A 19,319-nucleotide genomic window follows, 5' to 3' on the forward strand; every position below is an offset into this window, starting at 1 on the left:
CCACTAAACAGAGAGCAGTTGTCTAGTAGCTAGATGCATTTACTCAGTTACATGTAGCTGGGTAACATTTTTGAAAAAATTGACCTTTAGGACTATTTTTGATAAGCTGTACATTTTTCTTTTACCTGAATAATTTTATTACAAAGTATCTCCACTCTTACTGAAGTAAAATTTCTGAATTTTTGACCCACTGAATGAAAAACAAATGTTTTAACCAAAAATTCACCAGACACAGAAGCACACCTACAGTTTTTGTGAAAGCTTCATAATTTTTTTTATATTGAAAGAAACTGATTTGGAAAAAAGTAAATCTTTTACTCTTACTTGAGTAATTCCTTGGCCGGTTACTTTTACTTGAGTAAAAATATGTTGCAGTTACTCTTACTTGATTTTTTGGGAACTCTACCCACCTCTATGTAGGAGGTCCAGAAGAACAGGAGGTGTGAATGCTAATCCATCTCTGGTCCTCCAAACCTCAGTCTGGGTTCGGTTGAACTCTTGCTCGGTTTGAATTCATATAAGACCGTCAAGCGAACCGGAGAGCGCTCCAAAAGACAGGAAGTGGACTACAGCGCAGGGCATTGTGGGTACGTACAACCAAAACAATCGCGTTAGCCTAGCGCTAGCGGGAGAAATGTCTCGTGGTCTTTAGCCAAAGACTAAAGGGACATGCTACCACCGCTAAAAACTGACACCGCTCCATTTTTGTTTCGACTTGGTGATGAATTAAGTTGAGCTCAGTGACTGCAGAGGTTTCCACAGCAGCTGAAAATGGAATAAATGTTCCCATTTAGAACCGAGTCTACCGGACTGTCAGGTAAGAAAACACCCGAACTGTACTTCAATTAGAAGTTTAGATCTTTTAAATTTTTCAGTGAGACATTGTTCTGTTGCACTAAAAGTAACTTAATTTTTAGGATTTCTTTTTTTCCCCCTCCCCTTCAGGGGGTCTTTTTGTGGGCTGTAGTGTCCCTTATATGAAAGTAGGCTGACAGGAAAGGGGGGAAGACATGCGGTAAATGTCGCCGGGTCCGGGACTCGAACCCGCGACGGCCGCGTCGAGGACCCAAGGCCTCCAAGCGTGGGTCGCGCCACCACAACACGCCCCAGGATTTCTTTTTTTTATTATTTTTAAATAATTAAGCATAATAAAGTATTTTTTATTATTTTTGCGTTGCTTTTCCAGGCAACAAATGTCTTTTTATCTGTGTATAAAAAAACATATATATATATATTTTTTTAGAACCTGGGAGTCCCCACATTAAGAAAACGAGGAACAAGAATGGACCAGAAAAGGTATTCCTGATAAAAATACTTTTTGAGTACAGAAGCTTATTTATTTTGTGTGTGAGTGTATGTCAAAGTAAATTATAATTTTTAGTATAACTTTTGGGGACTCTACCCACCTTGTAGGGTAAATAAATATACAGCTCCTTATTTTATTTGACTGAAAAAAGCAAAAACTTCGGAGGGAAAGTCTGTCCTTTAAAAAAGGAGACCTCTCCCTCTGCTTTCGGTGCTTACAGCCAGGAGCTGCTGAGATAACCATCTGGGTCCCAGAGTGTTTGCTTCCATGTTTAGTGGACCGTTCCAACATGTCGGCTGAAAGACGGCCACGGAGCGGACACATTGGACACGCTGCTCTGATTCACAGGCTCGATGCTCGGCCAAGGAGGAGATGTAACGCTGCAGACCTTCTCTCTTTCTGACAGGGCGTTCGTGGCATATGCGCCGGGGGTGTCTCGTTTCTGGGGCATTCCTCCTCCCCTCCTTCTCTACACTTTTTGTGGATTCATGTGCCACCCGCTCCCGTTTATCCTGAGCATGACTTCTTCTAAAAGATGCGAGGTTGTTTGTAAACCTGGAGTCCTAAAAATACTCTGCAGATGCCGATTTTCCAGTCAGGAGCATTGATCTCATCAATTAGCTTTTTTTTTTTTTTTTTATTTGCATTCCCCAAGCACCTAACGCCAGCATGGGGTCGGCCCTAAATGCCATGACATTTATCCGGTGGACCGGCCGAAACCGATACATTCGTCCTTTATGCGCGAAAGAGTACTCCCTTCAAAATTAACTCTTAGTTTTTGTTTGGTCTCAAAGAAAAAGTTTAAATTTGACCCATATTGCCTTTTTTTTAGACCACACTTGTTAAGATAAAAAATCTTACCAAGTATTTTTGGTGTAGTTTCTACTGTAAATATTTTAGGACTCTTGAAATAAGACAAAACTAACATACAAGTAAATTTTCAAGATATAGGAGCTTTTTGTAAATCAACGAAAAGTATAAGTTCCACTTGCAGATTATTTCACTTACAATGTGGGGAAAATGATCTTATGCAACTTTTGATCAACATTCAAGAATTAATTACTTAAAACAATCTCCTATATCTTCCTGAAAAGCTACTTGGATGTTAGCTTTGTCTTATTTCAAGTGTGCTAAGATATTTGCACCAGAAACTGGACAAAAAATGATTGGTAAGATTTTTTTTGGTAAGAAACCGTGTGAGTGACCCAAACTGTTTTCGCAGTGTGGGTGAGTGCATGTTGTCACCTTGAAAGCCTCTTCCAGTTCGGCTCCCCAAGAGGAGATAAGTCTATTTTATTATTGGTTAAATATAAACATGGACACGTTTCTGCACTTTCATGTTCAAGATAATGAATTCCCAAATCACTTTACAATTCTCCCAAAAATATAGGACCAGAGAGATCCGATCACCTATTGGTGATAAAACGGACTTTCTAAAATGACATGATAAATAAGACCTACACTTTTTGTGGTGAGATGGCTAAACATCCTCACTTTTCATGTAGTTTTGCTCAAACTGCATTTCTGTGGCACTTTTGTGCCACCAAAGTAAGTGAAACTGATGTGAGCACATATATCTGTGTAAACAAACAATAATTTGTGGTGTTTAACATTTATATCTCACACGTGCTCTACGCTAGTGTTCCAGATGGTTATGTATGGAACACCAAGAAGGCCAGAAATGCCTGAAATGTCATGTTTTTTTTATATCCCAGGTGAGTTGTGAACAGACATATCCACAACTTAAAGCATATGTAAATGAATCACACCTCCAGCAAATGACAAACTGTTTTCGCCCAGTCAGTCTTTTCCTTGGATGAAACAGAACCAACAACAATCAACAAGTCAAAATTACTCCAGGAAGTGACGAAAACAAAAAGAAACTGTAGGATTTAAGAAAAAAACATAATAGAATATAAGATACTCAAATTTTGTAGCCTAATAATACATAATTGTCATGTGATGGCACACTTCCGTACATTCTGTAACTGTCAGCCATCTTGGTAGGCAGTTGATGTGACAGCAATAAACAAGCCACAAGATTAGATTTGGCTCTTATAGGTACATTATAGCTACTTGAGTACTCTGCCCACCTCTGTGTAATGCTAACATAGATATGATTGATATTTACTGCCTAACTAGCAAAATTAGCTTAACAAATGCAGCTTTTATCTGCTAGCTAAGACAGTTTTAAATCTTGCTACCCCACTGCTTAAAAGTCCCTCTGGTTCCTGTTTACTCAACATAATGTGAGCTTGTTCATGTCTGATGCTGATTTTTCTTAATGCATGTTGGAATAAAGATCCAGTTGCATCTGTTGGTTGCTCTTGGCACCTTGTTGTGCAGATGGTTCTCGAATCAAGCTCAGAATTGCCTCATTGCTTCATGGAGTGAGAGTGGGGGGGGCTGAACGGCGTTTATTGTCCGCTGAGATGAAGGAGTCCTTTAGGTAGAAAGGTTCGGGTTACTGGAAGGAGGTCGATCGTTGTGAATGGAAAGAAGAAGAGGCTGAGCCAGGGGTAGGGCACAGATAGCTGAATGAGAGCAGCCCACTCCACAGATTGGGTGACCGCCGAACAGATCTTGGTGGATACGTACCCTGCGACTTTTCTCCTGAAGGTCAGGCTTGATGGATTCAGGATGTTTGATGCTGGATACTCACATCCAGTTCTCACACGGTCCTCCTGTATGAAAAGATTTCACATTGAGAAAGACTCTTTTCTGACACCTCCAACAAAGAAAGCAGAATGATTCAAACTTTTTACACATTACATTCAGTAACAAATATGAGTCAGCCTGATAATAAACATGCAGAACTGAGACTGATTTAGTAGAGGCCTTTGGGGAATTGACAAAATTTACTGAAAACCACTTGAAATAACCTCAGTTTGTGAAGACAGAGAAGAAAGAGATCTCTAATGTTGTAAACCAGCTTCTTTCCTGCGACTCATAATTTACGTTCACATAGCAGATCTCGATGCCCAGTTACTGATCAAACTAGGGGTTGAACCAATTAGTCGACTAGTCGACTCTAGGACATCTCGCGAGTTTTTACATTTCATGTCGACTAGTCGCAGTCATGTGATTGCCGGTGGTGACAGCCTGTGCTGATCTGACAGCACAGTAGGCTATACGTCACAAGACACAAGAAAAATAAGTTAATACATTAGTTTAAATGATATGTAGATGGATGCATATTTGTGGTTTTACAGTGTTTTTAAAAGGAGATGCAGTTGCAGCTGCAGTCGACTACAAAACACGAGCCGTCTAAAACTCACCCCCTTCCCGCTAAGGATGTCACTTAGCCGGCTCGGGAGTGTCTTTGTCACGATCTAACTAATACATTATGATGTTATGTTGCTGATTAAATAAAGATCTGTGGTAATGTCAGCTGCTGATTAAATAAAAGCCTGTAGTTGGTAATGACAGTGTATACTTGTCTGACATATAGCCGTGAGTTCGTGCTAAGAATGACACTTCGTGCTTAGAAGTGTCATCAGATCAGCTGTCAGAAGTGTATGACACTCTGACAGCAGAGGGGGGGGGGGGTCAATATTTGCCGTGAAAATAGCTAATAAAGCCTCCAAGTAGTTGTGAAGGGTTTTTGCGCTTACGTCACTATGACGTCACCGCGACTAGTCGACATCGACTCGACTATTATCATGATGTAGTCGACCTTAAAAAATATGTAGTCGTTCAACCCCTAGATTAAACGTGACCGCAGTTGTTCTGTGCGAACGGCTTACAACCTCAAAGCGACCTGCAATCGCTGAAGAAGAACGTAGCTGTCCCCCAGCAGCGCTGAGTTCACAGCAGTAAAGATGGCCGCCTCAGTGCTCTGTTTGCAGGAGTAAACATGGCTGCCACCTCTGGGTGGACTGGAAAGTTGTTGAGAGCCGACAGCCTGGTCACCAGATGGTCACCAGAGCAGACCCAGGTGACAGCAACGGAGCATTGACTCCAGCTTCTGACCCGGTTCTGTTTGGATGTGGAGTTGAACCACGAGTGGTGGGGTTGGGACGTGATGCATTCACTGACTCAGTCTGCTTTCATTACTTCATTATTATAATTTCCAGACGTTGTCTGGATTCTCTGCTGCTGAATTATGATGCATGTCTCAAGTCAGATAAAATGCGGCATGTCCGCTCAGACTCAAGCAGCTTTGAAAACATTTGGCTGTGTATCTGACTTTGTGACACAAATGGAAGTGGAACAAATCGGGGAACTTTGGTGCGTGGAGAGATTAGATTTGGGCCGTTCAGACTACCGTGAAGAAGTTGGATTTGGTTGCTTTGGGCTGCTGTGGGAACGCAGCCTTAAGGTTCCCATACTCTGCCGTACTGTGGGTATTCTGTTAGCCTCCTGGATTTCACCATGGAGGGTTGAGATTTCATGGTAAAATGTACTGATTGCCCACATTTCTTGTGACAGGTTCTTTAATTTCCCCAAATCTAAATGGATGCTAGCTAGTTTGATGAGCTAGTTGGGCGCCTAGCTCCGTTTCTTCTCAAACCGTCAGGCAGCACAGACAGCGGCCGCTGGGCGTCCTTGCGGCTCGTTGCGCCAGACTCTCAACGACACTGATGAGCAGATTACAGTGTGACACAGAGTTAATGGTCATAATAAATGACCTGAGTTCGTCTTAGTATGTTGGGGTCCTTTAGAAACCTCCCCGGTTAATGACCCGGGATGACTGGCCAAGGAGGTTATTCTTCTCTTTGATTCAGGCGCGTTGGAGGAGGGATCTAAAGATTTCCAGACAATGACGTTCGAGGGACAGACTATGTGAAGAATGATAAATCCTCAGAATTAGCCACTTCATTGACATAAAATAAAGAGAAAAAAATCTGATTATTTTCTGTCCTTAACAAACAGAAGCTAAGTTTTGCCTCCATTCCTTCACTGTTTGTCTCATTTCCCCCGCCTACCATCAGAAAGCGCTCCCGGCCCACTAGGTCATCGTAAACATCCTTCCTCATCCATCTTCGCTTTCACAGGTCGGTTGGAAGTGGGCGACCATTTACACAAGAAGAAAGCTGCCTCTACAGTATTTCTGCTGCTAATGTGACCCGGGTCGGCCCCCAGCGCCGGAGCTTTTCACAGGTCTTGCTCCTTACCTCTCCAGTTACTCTACTGTCCTCCTGCAACAAAGAACCAACTGACTGCGCTGTCCTTCCCAGAACCCTTCAGTGCAGATCCACCAGAGCTATCGTTCCAGCATCTATGTAAATTAAGTGTCTTGTAAACGAGGCTGTCCCTAATTAAGAAAGGGGCTAGTCAGAGTGTCCAAAGCGGCTCATGTTAATGTTGTAACCCTAGCTGTCGTAGCGCTTAGAAAGGACAGTTTCAGGCTGTGTGTATTCCTGGGTTTTGTCCCGAAGGCCCTTGAAGACGTACTCTGTGGTACCTTGGTGACTGGAGGGCTTCAGCGGCGACCCACACTTGGTTCAGTTCAATGTCCAACACAAACCAGGAGGATGCAGTCACTTAGCACCGTCCTGTCGGCCAAGCAGGAAGTTAGAGGCTCACTGCATCCAGACGCTAAAGCTGCAGTTTGTAACTTTTATAAAAAAAATATGTTTTTATATCTGTTCAAACTGTCCTTTTATCATAATTTTATGTTATGAGCCAGGTAGTTTATGAAAAGATTGATCTCTTCCTCTTCCCTGAGCTGCTACTGCCGTCTGAAGAAATGCACAAAAAGCAACCAATCAGAGCCGGGAGGAGGGTCTTAGTGCTGTCAATCAACCTCATGTGCTTGCTGTTAAATGTGCTAATGGCGAAGAAACAATTTACCGTTACAAGAAAGCCATGCTAACTAGCCTTACCATTCCAAAACATTCAAACAGAAAAAAACTAATGCAACAGAGAAGCAAAGCAGATGAACCGGTTCTGTTCTATGGATGAACTGAACCACACAGTGATGGATGAACACAGGACAGACGGAGTTCAGCCTTTCCTGAACCTTGAGGTTGTCAATTTCACTGATGTAACTAATAATTTGTAAAATTTTCTTTTCAAATAAAAATCTAAAAAGTGTGGTGCAGCACCTTTAACACTGATTCTGTTTCTGGCCTCAGAGGTTCTTCAGAGAACAGATGCACGCCACACTTTTCAGATTTGTAAAAGCTGTCACAGGTGATTTTCCTTCCTGGTCTGCCACAGAAAAACTCTTTGACGTTCGTGGTTGGATCGTGACAAAATGAGAAGGAGTTGAAGGGGTGTGAACACTTCCTGTTTCCTGTTTGTGACGGCGAGTGAATTTTGTTCGAATGTCATCATTCCAAGAGTGATAAAAGCCTCAGTGTTTCCTCAGATTCTCTTATTTTATCACGGTTTGGATCCTGACGGGAAGGATTGCTTTCATTCCACCTGAGAAGAGACTCTTTGTACAAAAACATTCCTGTTCTCCCTCATTTAAAACATTTCTGTCATTCCCTTTTATTTCTGTGTTCCCAGAATGCTGACCTCCCCTCTGCTCTTCTCACACCTTGCTCTGTTTCCACTCCCACTCTTCCTCAGACTCCCCCCGTCCTCCTGATCTCAGATTAAGTTGAACACTGCTCATGTTTGCACCTGTTTCCTTCGGCTCCATTCAGTTTCTAGCTGAAACTCTCAATTTTTTGAGTTTCGCTCCTGAAGTTTGAAGTTGTGCCAAGCTGCTGGATTGTTGTTTGGTTTTCTGGTGTGGAGAGAAGACGTTCTATCGGCTCCATCGGGACATCCAGCTGCTCCGCATTCCTCCCATCACCTCCATCACAACCATCACTGGTTCCCAGCTGGATGGGACCCTGCTGCTGCTGCTGCTGCTGTGATAATCTACAGGTTGGCCTTGGGAGGTGCTAGATGTTCATCCTCTGAAAGCAGGTGAGTCTTCTTCCTCTTTTTATCTCTTTAAAATCAGTAAACATCTTTTATTTACTGAGCTGGACATTTATTTTCATACCGATTTTTACCTATTTTCTTTTCTTGGTTAAAAAGTGAAGAACAACAGAAAACAATTTCAGAAAGTGTTTTTCATTTCAATTATTGCTTCTGTGAGTTGTCCAATGGAGTATTGTGGCCAGGCTACTAAAATGTCTAAGAATGAGAATTAACAGAATAAAGACACAATTTCAGCAGGAAAAAATGTCCTAAAATTACGAGAAAAAATTTTGTTTTAATGAGAAAAAAAGCTTTTAAAGTTATTAATTGTGGTTATGAGCATTGCAGTCGTGGATTCAGTCGTTGCATCGTTTTAAATTTCTGCTACTGACAGTAATTTGATACTGATGTGTTAAAAATGAAGTAAAACTTAACCAGATGATCAACATTCCTAGTTTTAATTTATTATGAATTTTGTGGTGGAGTTCTCATAAAGTTATTACTTCATTCTCCTAATATTATGACTTTGTCCTGGTAACATTTACGCTTTATTTTTGTATTATTTTGACTTTATTGTCAGGCGACTATATTGTTGTGATTTTAGGACTGTATTCTCATATTATTTTCACTTTATTTTTGTAATTAGACTCTCAGTCTGGGGCTAAAACTTCATCGTATACTTGACCTGAATTCAAAATCCAATTAAATAGAAGCTGTAAAACTTTATTGCGAAACAAGATGGCCGCCCCTCACTCTGAAATATGGAAATCCAACAATTGCACTGGTTGAAAAAATAATAATTAAATCTACACAAACCAAAAATCTGATTAATCAATACAATCGATTTATAGTCAAATCCTGCTTTTGCACGTGGGATTGCATGCTAATGTTTTTTATTTATTATCTGGAGAGTTCAGTTTTCCAGTCAAAAACAGGCGTCCAAATTTTCACAGAATCAGTCAAGTTGAAAATGATTGAGGGTCACAAACTGGAGCTTTGTTTATGATTTTATTTGAAAAAACTGTGATAGTTTTTTTTTGTTGTTTTTTTTTGTTTTTTTGAAAATGTTTCTGCTCTAGCTTGAACAAACATAAACAAAATGTAATATTTTGATAAAGCAAAAATGTCTGATTTCTGTAAAAAAAAAAAAAAAAGAAAAAGAAAAAAAAAGGGAGTTTCAAATCTGCGAGCAACAATCCTAAATGTCGACTGTTTTCCACCAGTTTTCTCTGGATTTTATTCTAAGCAAGATGAATGGAAAATCAACTTGCTCTTGAGTAAAAAACACTGGAACTATGAAATTGAACTAATGCAGAAAATAAGTACTTAGTCTTGTACCTTCCACTTTTAGAAGGTTTTAAATTGACTTCACTTTGTAAAAAATCTCTAAAATCATTTTCTTTGGCTAACTTGAGCTGGAAAACCAAGCTTGTGCCATTAAGGTTTTTTGTCGTAGCGGTCAGGGGCCTCATTTTGGGACCCTTAGTGTGGAGGAATCTGTTTATTTGATGCCAAAGGAGTCCAATGTGCAACCCTTCAGATAAAACTGTCTTTTATTTTAAATATTTTGCTTTACTTAGATGAGATGGCTAAGCGATCCTGCTGCACTAACTCTGGCACACCTGAGCAATCAGTCTGCAGAGATCAACTACAGACAGGTGTGATCAGAACGATATGGAGAAAATCATGTCAAACAGATGCATTTATTCAGTTTAGTTACATAAAGCCAATTCACATCAAATGTCATTTTGAGGCGATATTAAAAAGGTTCTGGTTCTACTGGCAGATTTTTAAAAAATGTGAAAACTGGATCAGGTACTTTTTCTGTCAATATTCAAGAATTACTGATTTAAACCTGGCTGAAAAGTTACTTATAAGTTAGTTTTGACATATTTCAAATGTACTAAAACGTTTCAAAAGTACTTCTTTCTTCTTGCCTAAAATGCACTTCATCCCAGTAAATTTATTTTTAAAATGTCAAATTGTGCTATTATATGCTCAATTCAAAAGCAGCTACAGCCAAGTGGTTCCTGACTGCACCAAGAACCACTGAAGCGATGGACGTCGATGAATCTGCTTCTTTTTACCTCTGGGGGTAAATTTCTGTTTCTGGGGGCTGGAAACTACTATTGTTGTGTTGCAAGTTGTGCTAAAAGGAGCTAGCCCATCAGTGAAGCTATTTCAAGCCTAAAATAGCATCTCGATGCTAAACAAGCTGCAGCAGCACAGCTTGTGCTGACATAGCTAATGCTAATGTCCACAATCCACGTTTCTAAAGATGTTCCATGAATGATCAGGAGTTTCTTTGCATCCGTTTGATGGTTGAAGAACCTTAAGAACTGATTAAAACTATAAATATCTTTGTTGTTGAACCCATATATCTATATATTTAATAAATTAGCTGCACAAAAGGATAATTGAATTGAAAATGTTGCTTATTTTGTTATATATAACCATGATATATGGTTTGATTAAAAAGGGATTAATAAATCACACACCTCCAGTTGTCTAAATTAAAACTTTTAAGCGTGTCCCATCACTAGACGAAAGGCATCAGAGATGAATGAAGTACTGAGTCAACCATATGCTGGAGCCCTTAAAGGGACCAACCTACAAAACGTTTCAGCAGACTTCCCAGTGAGGCAGAACGACCCGTAATGTTTGCTGTGATCTACCGGTCCATTACCGACTGTACATGCAGCACCTTTAGGAGTTTGATCACAGGAGTTTAAAGCTTCGTATATGGTGACAGCAAAATCTGCCAAGTTGGCTGTGCGTCCGGCTTTACCAATGGGAAACTTGCCAAGCCTGACACCGAACAGTCCCAGCGGACCACTGCGAGGTCCTTGGCACCTGAAACCTTCTCACTTAAAGCCATTAGTGCCCCTGTGTTTACACTCTTGTTCCTCTAGCCAACACAGCATGGATGGGTCCCAAACAGAGGTAGTAATGAGGTCCTGAGCCGCTTCACAGCTCCGGGCCGGACTCCGCAGCTGCCGGGAACCCGGGCGCACAGAGGACCCCATGTCTACCAATGTTGGCTCACATGAGACCGTAGGCAAATGTGATCCTTGGACATTGTTCCGAGATGCATAATGGGGCCTTTTGAGAAAACCTCATGGGAGACCTGGGAGCCTGATCTTAAAGAAGCAACGTGGCGCTGGTTGGATGGTTCCCCCTCCTCTCCGCTTTGTTAAATGCTCTGGTTTATGAGAAGCTGTCCTATGACTCACATCTCCCCACATTTCCATTAGCTTTGAGGGAAAGGCAACACCGATTAAGTAACATGACTTCAATATAATCTCTCTCCTCATCTCCCTCTGCTTTTTCTTTCCTTATTTTAGGATGGTCAGACGTTGCTGTCCACTCACGCTGCTCCAACTCTTAAGCGTTTTTGCACAGACCAGAGGTACTGACCTGTCCCAAATATTGACATAAAACAGTTTCTTTTGCTGCTTAGTAAACTCTACAGAAACACAAAGTCATAGTTTCTGGTGAAATATCTTAGTACACTTGAAATAACAGAAAATTAAGTTTATCAGAGAAGATATAGGAGCTTTTTTTAAGTCAATAATTCCTCAAAATTGATTAAAAAAAGTACTAGTTCCACTGATAAGATGGGAAAAATGTGTTGATAGAAGTGAAATAATCTGTCATAGTCAATATTATGGAAGTATTGGCTTAAAACAAGCTCCTACATCTTGCTGAAAAGCTACTTTTCAGTTAGTTTTGTCTAATTTCAAGTGTACTAATATATTTGCACTAGAAACTAGACCAAGAATACTTGGTAAGATTTTACATTTTTGCAGTAAAGATGATGTAAACATTTGATTTATCCTCTTTCCAGCTCTTACTCAGGATCTTTTGTACCCATATGGACCGGCTCACCGGGATCTTGAAACTCCGAAGATGGATGACGGGAGTTCAGTTGAGATTCCTCTGCTCATTCCCTTCATTTTCTTCAACGTCCCCTACCGTTCCATCTATGTAAGCCCTCCGTCTGAAATCCACTCGTCTCCCCACCTACGACGCTCTGTTACCATAACTTTCCGTTGTTTTTGCAGGTCAACAACAACGGCGTGATCTCCTTCAACGTTCAGGTTAGCCAGTTCACGCCTGAGGCTTTCCCTCTGAGCGACAGCAGGTCTTTCATTGCTCCGCTGTGGGCAGATGTGCACAACGGCATCCGTGGAGATGTCTACTACAGAGAGACCACCGATCCCGAACTGCTGGAGAGGGCGACACAGGATGTCCGCAGGCACTTCAAAAACATGCCCAGCTTCACAGCCACCTGGGTCTTTGTGGCGACGTGGCACCAGGTCACCTTCTACGGAGGGAGCCAGACCACGCCGGTACACGCAACTATGATTCGGTCATTTATTGTAGCATATCGAAATTACATAAAATACGTACTGAACACAGCTGAGGCAGGCATGTAGCGACAGTGGAGAGAAAAATCTCCCTTTTAACAGGAAGAAACCTCCAGCAGAACCAGAACCAGGCTCAGTACCAGCAGCCATCCGACGGAGAGTCTGAGGAGAATACTGAGCCGTCCTTTCTGCCAATATTCCAGAGATGAAACGATTTTAAACTTGTTTAATATGTAATTTAAATGACATATTCTGTATTTTACTGAGTTCAAGTGATTGACTAAGCAGGTTTTTATTCAGAGGTTCTGGTCCCATGACAACAACGTCTGACTTGTCAGAATCCAAAAGGAAAATCTTTATATTCATCAAGGCTTTAATATCCTCAAGACCTGCCTGTAGTTTACCGAATGGATTGGATTCATTGGGGTTTTATGGGTCGGTACAGCTAAGTATCATCGTCATAGTGATGGAAATATATCCCATGTGGTCTGCTGATTTTTCCAAGCATATGTATCATATGAAATGGTCCAAGCACAGAGCCTTGTGGACTTCACAAGTAAGTCTAGAGCGTGATGATTTATTATTAACATGAACAATCTGGAATCTGTTGCACAGATAAGATGTAAAACAGCCTGTTACTGTGATTTATCCCACTGCAAAGTACCATCAGCTTCTGATTTCTAATTTCTTTACTTTTAAAATATTTCTCCTTGAATTGGCAGGTGAACACTTTCCAGACTGTACTGATCTCAGATGGCGCAGCTTTCTTCAGCATGTTCAACTACGGGGAAATCACATGGAGCACCGGAACGGCCAGCGGGGGAGATCCTCTGACGGGACTCGGTGGGACGACGGCTCAGGTATTCTACGAAGATCGTCCGATTAGTCCAGGCACGACGTCAGCAACATGACTGACACTTTTCCAAACCTTCAGGCAGGTTTTAATGGAGGCGATATCGGTCACTTCTTCAACCTACCGGGATCGCGGTCAAATGATGTGGTGAACATCGAACAGACCACCAATGTAAATATTCCTGGACGCTGGTTTTTCCGCGTTGACACCGAACTGATAGATCCTGCCAATGGCTGCAGCTATAATGGTAAGTCTGAACCTCAAACGCGTGTCTGTTGTTACTTCAGTCTTGACATCACTGAGAGTTTTTTTCCCGCTGATCTGAAAGCAGCCTCAATCTTTGAAGAATCTTCACACATGAAATCTCACATTTCCTGTGTGATTTGTGCTTCACCTTCTTCAGGACGGTATTACAGACGAGGGGAGATCTTCTGGATATCTGACCAGTGCTCCCAGCGCTGCCGATGTCTTGACATAAATAACCAGGTTCAGTGCCTGGAGGCCCCATGTGGACAGTTTGAGAACTGCGAGCAGCAGGATGGGGCCTTTTACTGCCAGCCTACGCGCACCAGCACCTGCGTGGTGTTTGGAGACCCTCATTATCACACCTTTGATGGCTTCCTCTACCACTTCCAAGGCACCTGCTCCTACCTGCTGGCCCGGCCGTGCTGGGAGGTGGTAGGACTGCCCTTCTTCAGCGTGGAGGCCAAAAACGAGAATCGCGGCGTTACCACGGTGTCCTGGTTACGAGACGTGACGGTGGAGGTCTACGGCCATAGAGTGATGATACCTAAAGGCAGTTTGGGAAGTGTCCAGGTGAGAAAAACAGTGCAGTGACAGTGTTTTTGAAAGATTTTTTATGCCTATTTTTGTCACGATTTTTCCGTTCCCACAATCTTAAGGATGTTCCAATTATTGTCACGGTCTTAAGATAATCTTTGCTGATATTCCTGCCTTTTGTGTTAAGATTAGTGTCGTCCTTTTGGAACAATGATCTCAATAGTATTGAGATATTGATGATATTCAACTTGTTGGATTGTCTTGGCCCGATGTTGCAGCATGTGTTCAGCCAATCAGAAAGCGAGGTGAAGGCAACATGGAGGGGAAATCCAAACTACTGAACACAAAACAACTGCCAAGGCGCACCAATATGTCCGGAGGACACTGAAGACATCTTCATTGTTTTTTCTCCGTTAAACATAGTCCACAAGCTATTGCTGGCTTCTTCCCAGTCGGCCGTGTTTGTTTCCTCTGAACTCACTTTTGATCTCTAGAGATTTTGCAAGTTTTCCTAACACCTGAAAAGTTGCGTTTCCGTTACATATATGTGCAGAACATTGTTGATATTCCGCAAATGTCAAAAATAATATTTTGCAATTTAAATAAGAAATGCAATGAAAGTCACATGAATAATTTTGTTCATGGGATAAGTTATTATAAAACATGCTGTCCCAACAATATCGGGTTTTTGATTACGACTCATTCCATTGAAGTTTGGCAAAACAAACCAACTTCAATACTGATGAAAAACCACGTAATGAAACCAATTTTGAAAAAAACAATGTTTTTTTAAATTAGTTTGTTTTTCTTAAGCAATTTTATTTCGTAATTCCAATTTGCAAAACGATATGGTCAATGGAAATGCAGCGACTGTTTTTTGGTATCAAACTGAAGCAGTCTGAGTCATTTCTGTTTCCTTCTTTAGGTGGACGGCTTGATGAAGGCATTGCCAGTCCAACTGGAGCTTGGTGCCGTAAAAGTCTACCAGTCTGGGGTTGCTGTTGCTTTAGAAACAGACTTTGGACTTCTGGTGACCTACGACGGCCAGCACTATGCCTCCATCTCCTTACCAAGCTCCTACTTCAACAACACCTGTGGCCTTTGCGGAAACTACAACGACGACCCTGCAGACGATCCCGTGCTTCCGGACGGCTCTCTTGCGGAAAGCGTGGTGGAGTTGGGAGGCAGCTGGCGAGCAGTAGACACCGACTGGAGGTGCAGCGACGGCTGTGCTCAGAACTGCAGCGTTTGCGACCCCATTACAGAAGCCATGTACTTTCGCTCGGACTACTGTGGGCTAATAAACAAAACCGACGGACCCTTTCGAGACTGCAGAGCTGTGGTGGACCCCACGGCATTTGTATATAGCTGTGTGTACGATATGTGCAGCAACAGGGATAACATCACCACGCTGTGCTACGCCATCCAGGCCTACGCTTTAGCATGTCAGGCCCTTGGAGTCACAATACGACCCTGGAGAACGCGCACATTCTGTGGTGAGACGCTGGTACTTCATGAACCAATTATTCTATTAAATGATCTGGCAATTCATAGATTATTCTGACAATTAATCAATTAATCAGATTTTAAAAATCGGCAATACCATATCTTATACAAAAATAAAAATGCATAAAAAGGCAAATAAGTAATTCAATTCATTTTTTAAAGAAGCAAATTAACATTTTATTGCCTACAATGCAATCACTGCATTCCTTAAGCGAGCACTGAGCTGCAAAGGATGCATCTGCAGCTAAAAATACTTCCTACGTGTAAAAAGCTCAGCTTAACATCAGTGCAGTGTAGAGCTGAACTTTTTTGATTAACAAATTAATAATTGGATAGAAAAAGGTGTTAATAGGAGATTTTATTACAGAATTACAAATGAAGCTAAAATTGCCACTTGAGTTCTGGTAAAACACTGAAAAAAGAGAATGGACCTCCAACTTAAAAAATGTATTTAATTCTTACATGTAATAAAATTAAGTTTGTCAAACCTACTTTCTTTACTTTTGTCTGACTAAATAGACTTGGTTGGATAAACTTAATTAACAAATTAAAATTTTTTTAAGTTGGATCATCTGTTTTTTCATTGAAAGTTTTTCATCTTAAATGCAAAATTTATCTACTTTTTGTACAGTTAACAATTAATCGATTACTAAATTAGTTGACAACTATTTTAATAATAAATTAATCCCAATCATGTTTCTCCTCCATTCTGCCTCATCTTACATATTTTCTCTCATCCCATCGGCTCCCAGCTATGTCCTGTCCGGAGTTCAGCCGTTATGAAGTGTGTACCAATGCGTGTCCGGCCTCCTGCTCGGACCTTACCGCGCCCCTGTACTGCGCTCACCCCTGCACCGAGGGCTGCCAGTGCGAACCCGGCTACGTCCTCAGCGGCAACCGCTGCGTGCAGCAGGACGACTGCGGCTGCGAACACAACGACCTTTATTACCCCCTCAACCACACGTTCTGGGCCGGCCCCGGCGGGGAGGAAGGCGACTGCTCCCTCCGCTGCACATGCGGGTTTGCTGGGGAAGTCTCCTGTTTCAATGAGTCCTGCAAGGAGGGCGAGGTGTGTGTGGCCGAGCTGGGCTTGCTGGGCTGTTACCCTCGGAGGGAGGGAGTTTGCTCGGTCACCCAGAACTCTGTGACATCCAGCTTTGATGGCACCTTCCTGCTGTTTCCGGACGACAGCTCCTACTACTTGCTGAAGCTGTGTGGTCCGGTACCGGCCAACGGGTCAATGGTGGAGGTGAAGATCGGCAGGCGGCTCGTGAGCAAAGGTCCCACTTGGAAGAGACCTGTGATAGTAACCGTAGCTAACCTGGAGGCACAGATGGGTGGTACAGATTTTGATACAGTAAAGGTTGGTATTGTCACTTTTTATTAGCATCTTTCTGTTTTTGTTACCTTTGTGAAACAAAACTAAAGTTATTATCTTTGGAGCTAAAGCACACAGCTTCAGTTACTACAGCTGAAAGCTAGAAATCAGGCTGAAATCGGCTGAAATTTGAACATTCAGAGACACATAAAGACGGTTCCAAAGTCAGCCTTCTATCAGCTGAAGAACATTTCCAGGATCAGATGACTAATGTCTCAGCATCAGAGAAACTCATCCAGGCGTTTCTCTTTAGCGGCACTGATTACTGCAGCAGCGTCTTCACAGGTCTGACTAACAGATCGATGGTCCAGCTGCAGCTGATCCAGAACTCTGCTGCTGGAGTTCTGACTAAAACCAGGAAGATAGAGCACATCACCCGGTTCTACAGTCCTTCCCTGAGAGAAGAGACTTCAAAATACTGTTAGTTTATAAATCCCTGAACGGCTTTAAGATCGGCTGTTGTTGGATCCAGACCTCTCAGGTCCTCTGGTTCTGCTCTGACTCCCCAGAACCGGACCCAGTTTTTATGAAGTAAAGCATTGTGTCAGCCTTGTTGCTGAACTGGGTTATACAAATAAACTTGATTGATTGATTGATTGATTGATTTATGGCGCAGGTGAATGGTGAACCGGTTGTTCTGCCGTTCATCCATCCAATGGAGACCATGATGATCTACAGGGCACCAGGAAATGCAACCGTGGTGGAGTCCAGAGGTCTGCTCCGCGTCCACTACACCCGCCAGGGATTCCTGAACATCTCCCTCTCCACCATCTTCTACAACGTCACCTGTGGCTTATGCGGCGTCTTCAACAGCAACGCCACGGACGACCTGCGCCTGCCCAACGGGCGCCTGGCTGAAAATACTGAACAGTTCACAGAGGGATGGAAATCCATTGCAGACGACCTTACATGCAACGGGGACTGCGACGACCTGTATCGCATGTGCACAGACCTGCGCCTTTACCAGAGTCCCTGGATGTGTGGCAACATCAACGACCCGGGGAACAGCTCTTTCCTGGCCTGCCACTCGGTGGTCAACCCGTCTCCGTTCTTCAGGAACTGCCTGTACAACATGTGCATTAGGGAAGGAAACCGGTCGGCCCTTTGCACCTCTCTGCAGGCGTACGCCACAGCCTGCCAGGATGCCCAAGTGGGCCTCGCCTCCTGGAGGAGTGCAACCAACTGCCGTGAGTAGATATTGCTTTACATGAAGGAGATCATTCTTCATGGGGATTTCCCTCTGCTTTGTATGCTAAATGTCACAGTTTTTCCATTTCTTCTTACCCACAATCTTTAGTAGGGGAGGGAAAAAGCAAACATCAAGCTCACCGTTCAAGAAGGATGGCCACTAACTGGCTTAAGATAATCCAAACTATAAAGGTAGAAGAGACTAGATTTGATCTAGATCTCCAAAATATAGTTTTTTTTCAATGCACATAATTAGAAGATATGAAATGTTGCTTTTTGTAGACCATCATGGAAGCTACTATCTACAACTGTGTTACCAGATATTTTAGTCTGATATCAGCCTTGCATTTTAAAAGGTTTAAATGGGGGTACACCAATAAATCGACCCAGATTTCCTTCATTTTGGGATATTAGTAATGTGAAACCGATCTTATCCACAGATCTTATCTACCTTCGTAAAGGTGTGAAAATCAGCCACTGTCCTCTTCCACGCTGCCAGCACTCCATCTTTTAAAGAAAACACGATGTTTTCGATGAACAAATAAAACTTACTGCACTATTTTCACACGCGACCCTTCCGGGCATTGAAAACGAAAGAAACCTAATCCCAGTGGATTAACATTAATTTTAAAAAAGTACCAGTGCTGGTGGAGCTGGTACTTTTCAGTCAGTGTAAGTTGACTTAACAAGCTCCTATGTCTTGCTGACATGTTACTTGTAATTTAGTTTTGTCTTGTTTCAAGATTACCAAGATATTTGCACTGGAAACTAGACAGAAATAGTTGGTAAGAGTTTGTGTTTTTGCAGTGTCTCTTCTAAATTTTAACATTTTCCAGAAAAAACAAGAACATTTCTTGAAATTTCAAGTCAAAACTTTGCAAAAATAAAGCCAGAATTTTTTTTGATTAATGTCAGTCTTAGTATCAAAAGTCAGAAATTTTCGACTTTTGAAAAAGTCGTTTTTCCTAGAAATTCTTTTAGAATTTTGTTTTGACTGAATTTTACTCTTCAGTATTTTTCTTTCTACAATGGCTCATAATAAATTCTTAGTTTCCAGATTTTCTGTTCCAGCTG

The 19,319-nt window shown here is 42.1% G+C and overlaps 1 protein-coding gene across 1 annotated transcript in view; it reads left to right on the top strand.

The window, feature by feature from the left end:
• The first annotated feature begins 634 nt into the window (after window positions 1-634).
• tecta (tectorin alpha) overlaps window positions 635-19,319 on the top strand; it is a 31,987-nt gene continuing 13,302 nt past the window's right edge. The window contains exons 1-12 of the mRNA XM_044141489.1: window positions 635-817; window positions 1,244-1,296; window positions 7,906-8,173; window positions 11,515-11,579; window positions 12,018-12,157; window positions 12,235-12,522; window positions 13,263-13,400; window positions 13,475-13,640; window positions 13,797-14,209; window positions 15,099-15,669; window positions 16,432-17,042; window positions 17,674-18,244. Coding sequence (XP_043997424.1) covers window positions 11,516-11,579; window positions 12,018-12,157; window positions 12,235-12,522; window positions 13,263-13,400; window positions 13,475-13,640; window positions 13,797-14,209; window positions 15,099-15,669; window positions 16,432-17,042; window positions 17,674-18,244 — 2,962 coding nt within the window. The 5' untranslated portion in view covers window positions 635-817; window positions 1,244-1,296; window positions 7,906-8,173; window position 11,515. The remainder of the gene's footprint in view (window positions 818-1,243; window positions 1,297-7,905; window positions 8,174-11,514; window positions 11,580-12,017; window positions 12,158-12,234; window positions 12,523-13,262; window positions 13,401-13,474; window positions 13,641-13,796; window positions 14,210-15,098; window positions 15,670-16,431; window positions 17,043-17,673; window positions 18,245-19,319) is intronic.

The sequence above is a fragment of the Gambusia affinis genome, linkage group LG15 (assembly GCF_019740435.1).
Source record: "Gambusia affinis linkage group LG15, SWU_Gaff_1.0, whole genome shotgun sequence".
Lineage (NCBI taxonomy): Eukaryota > Metazoa > Chordata > Actinopteri > Cyprinodontiformes > Poeciliidae > Gambusia > Gambusia affinis.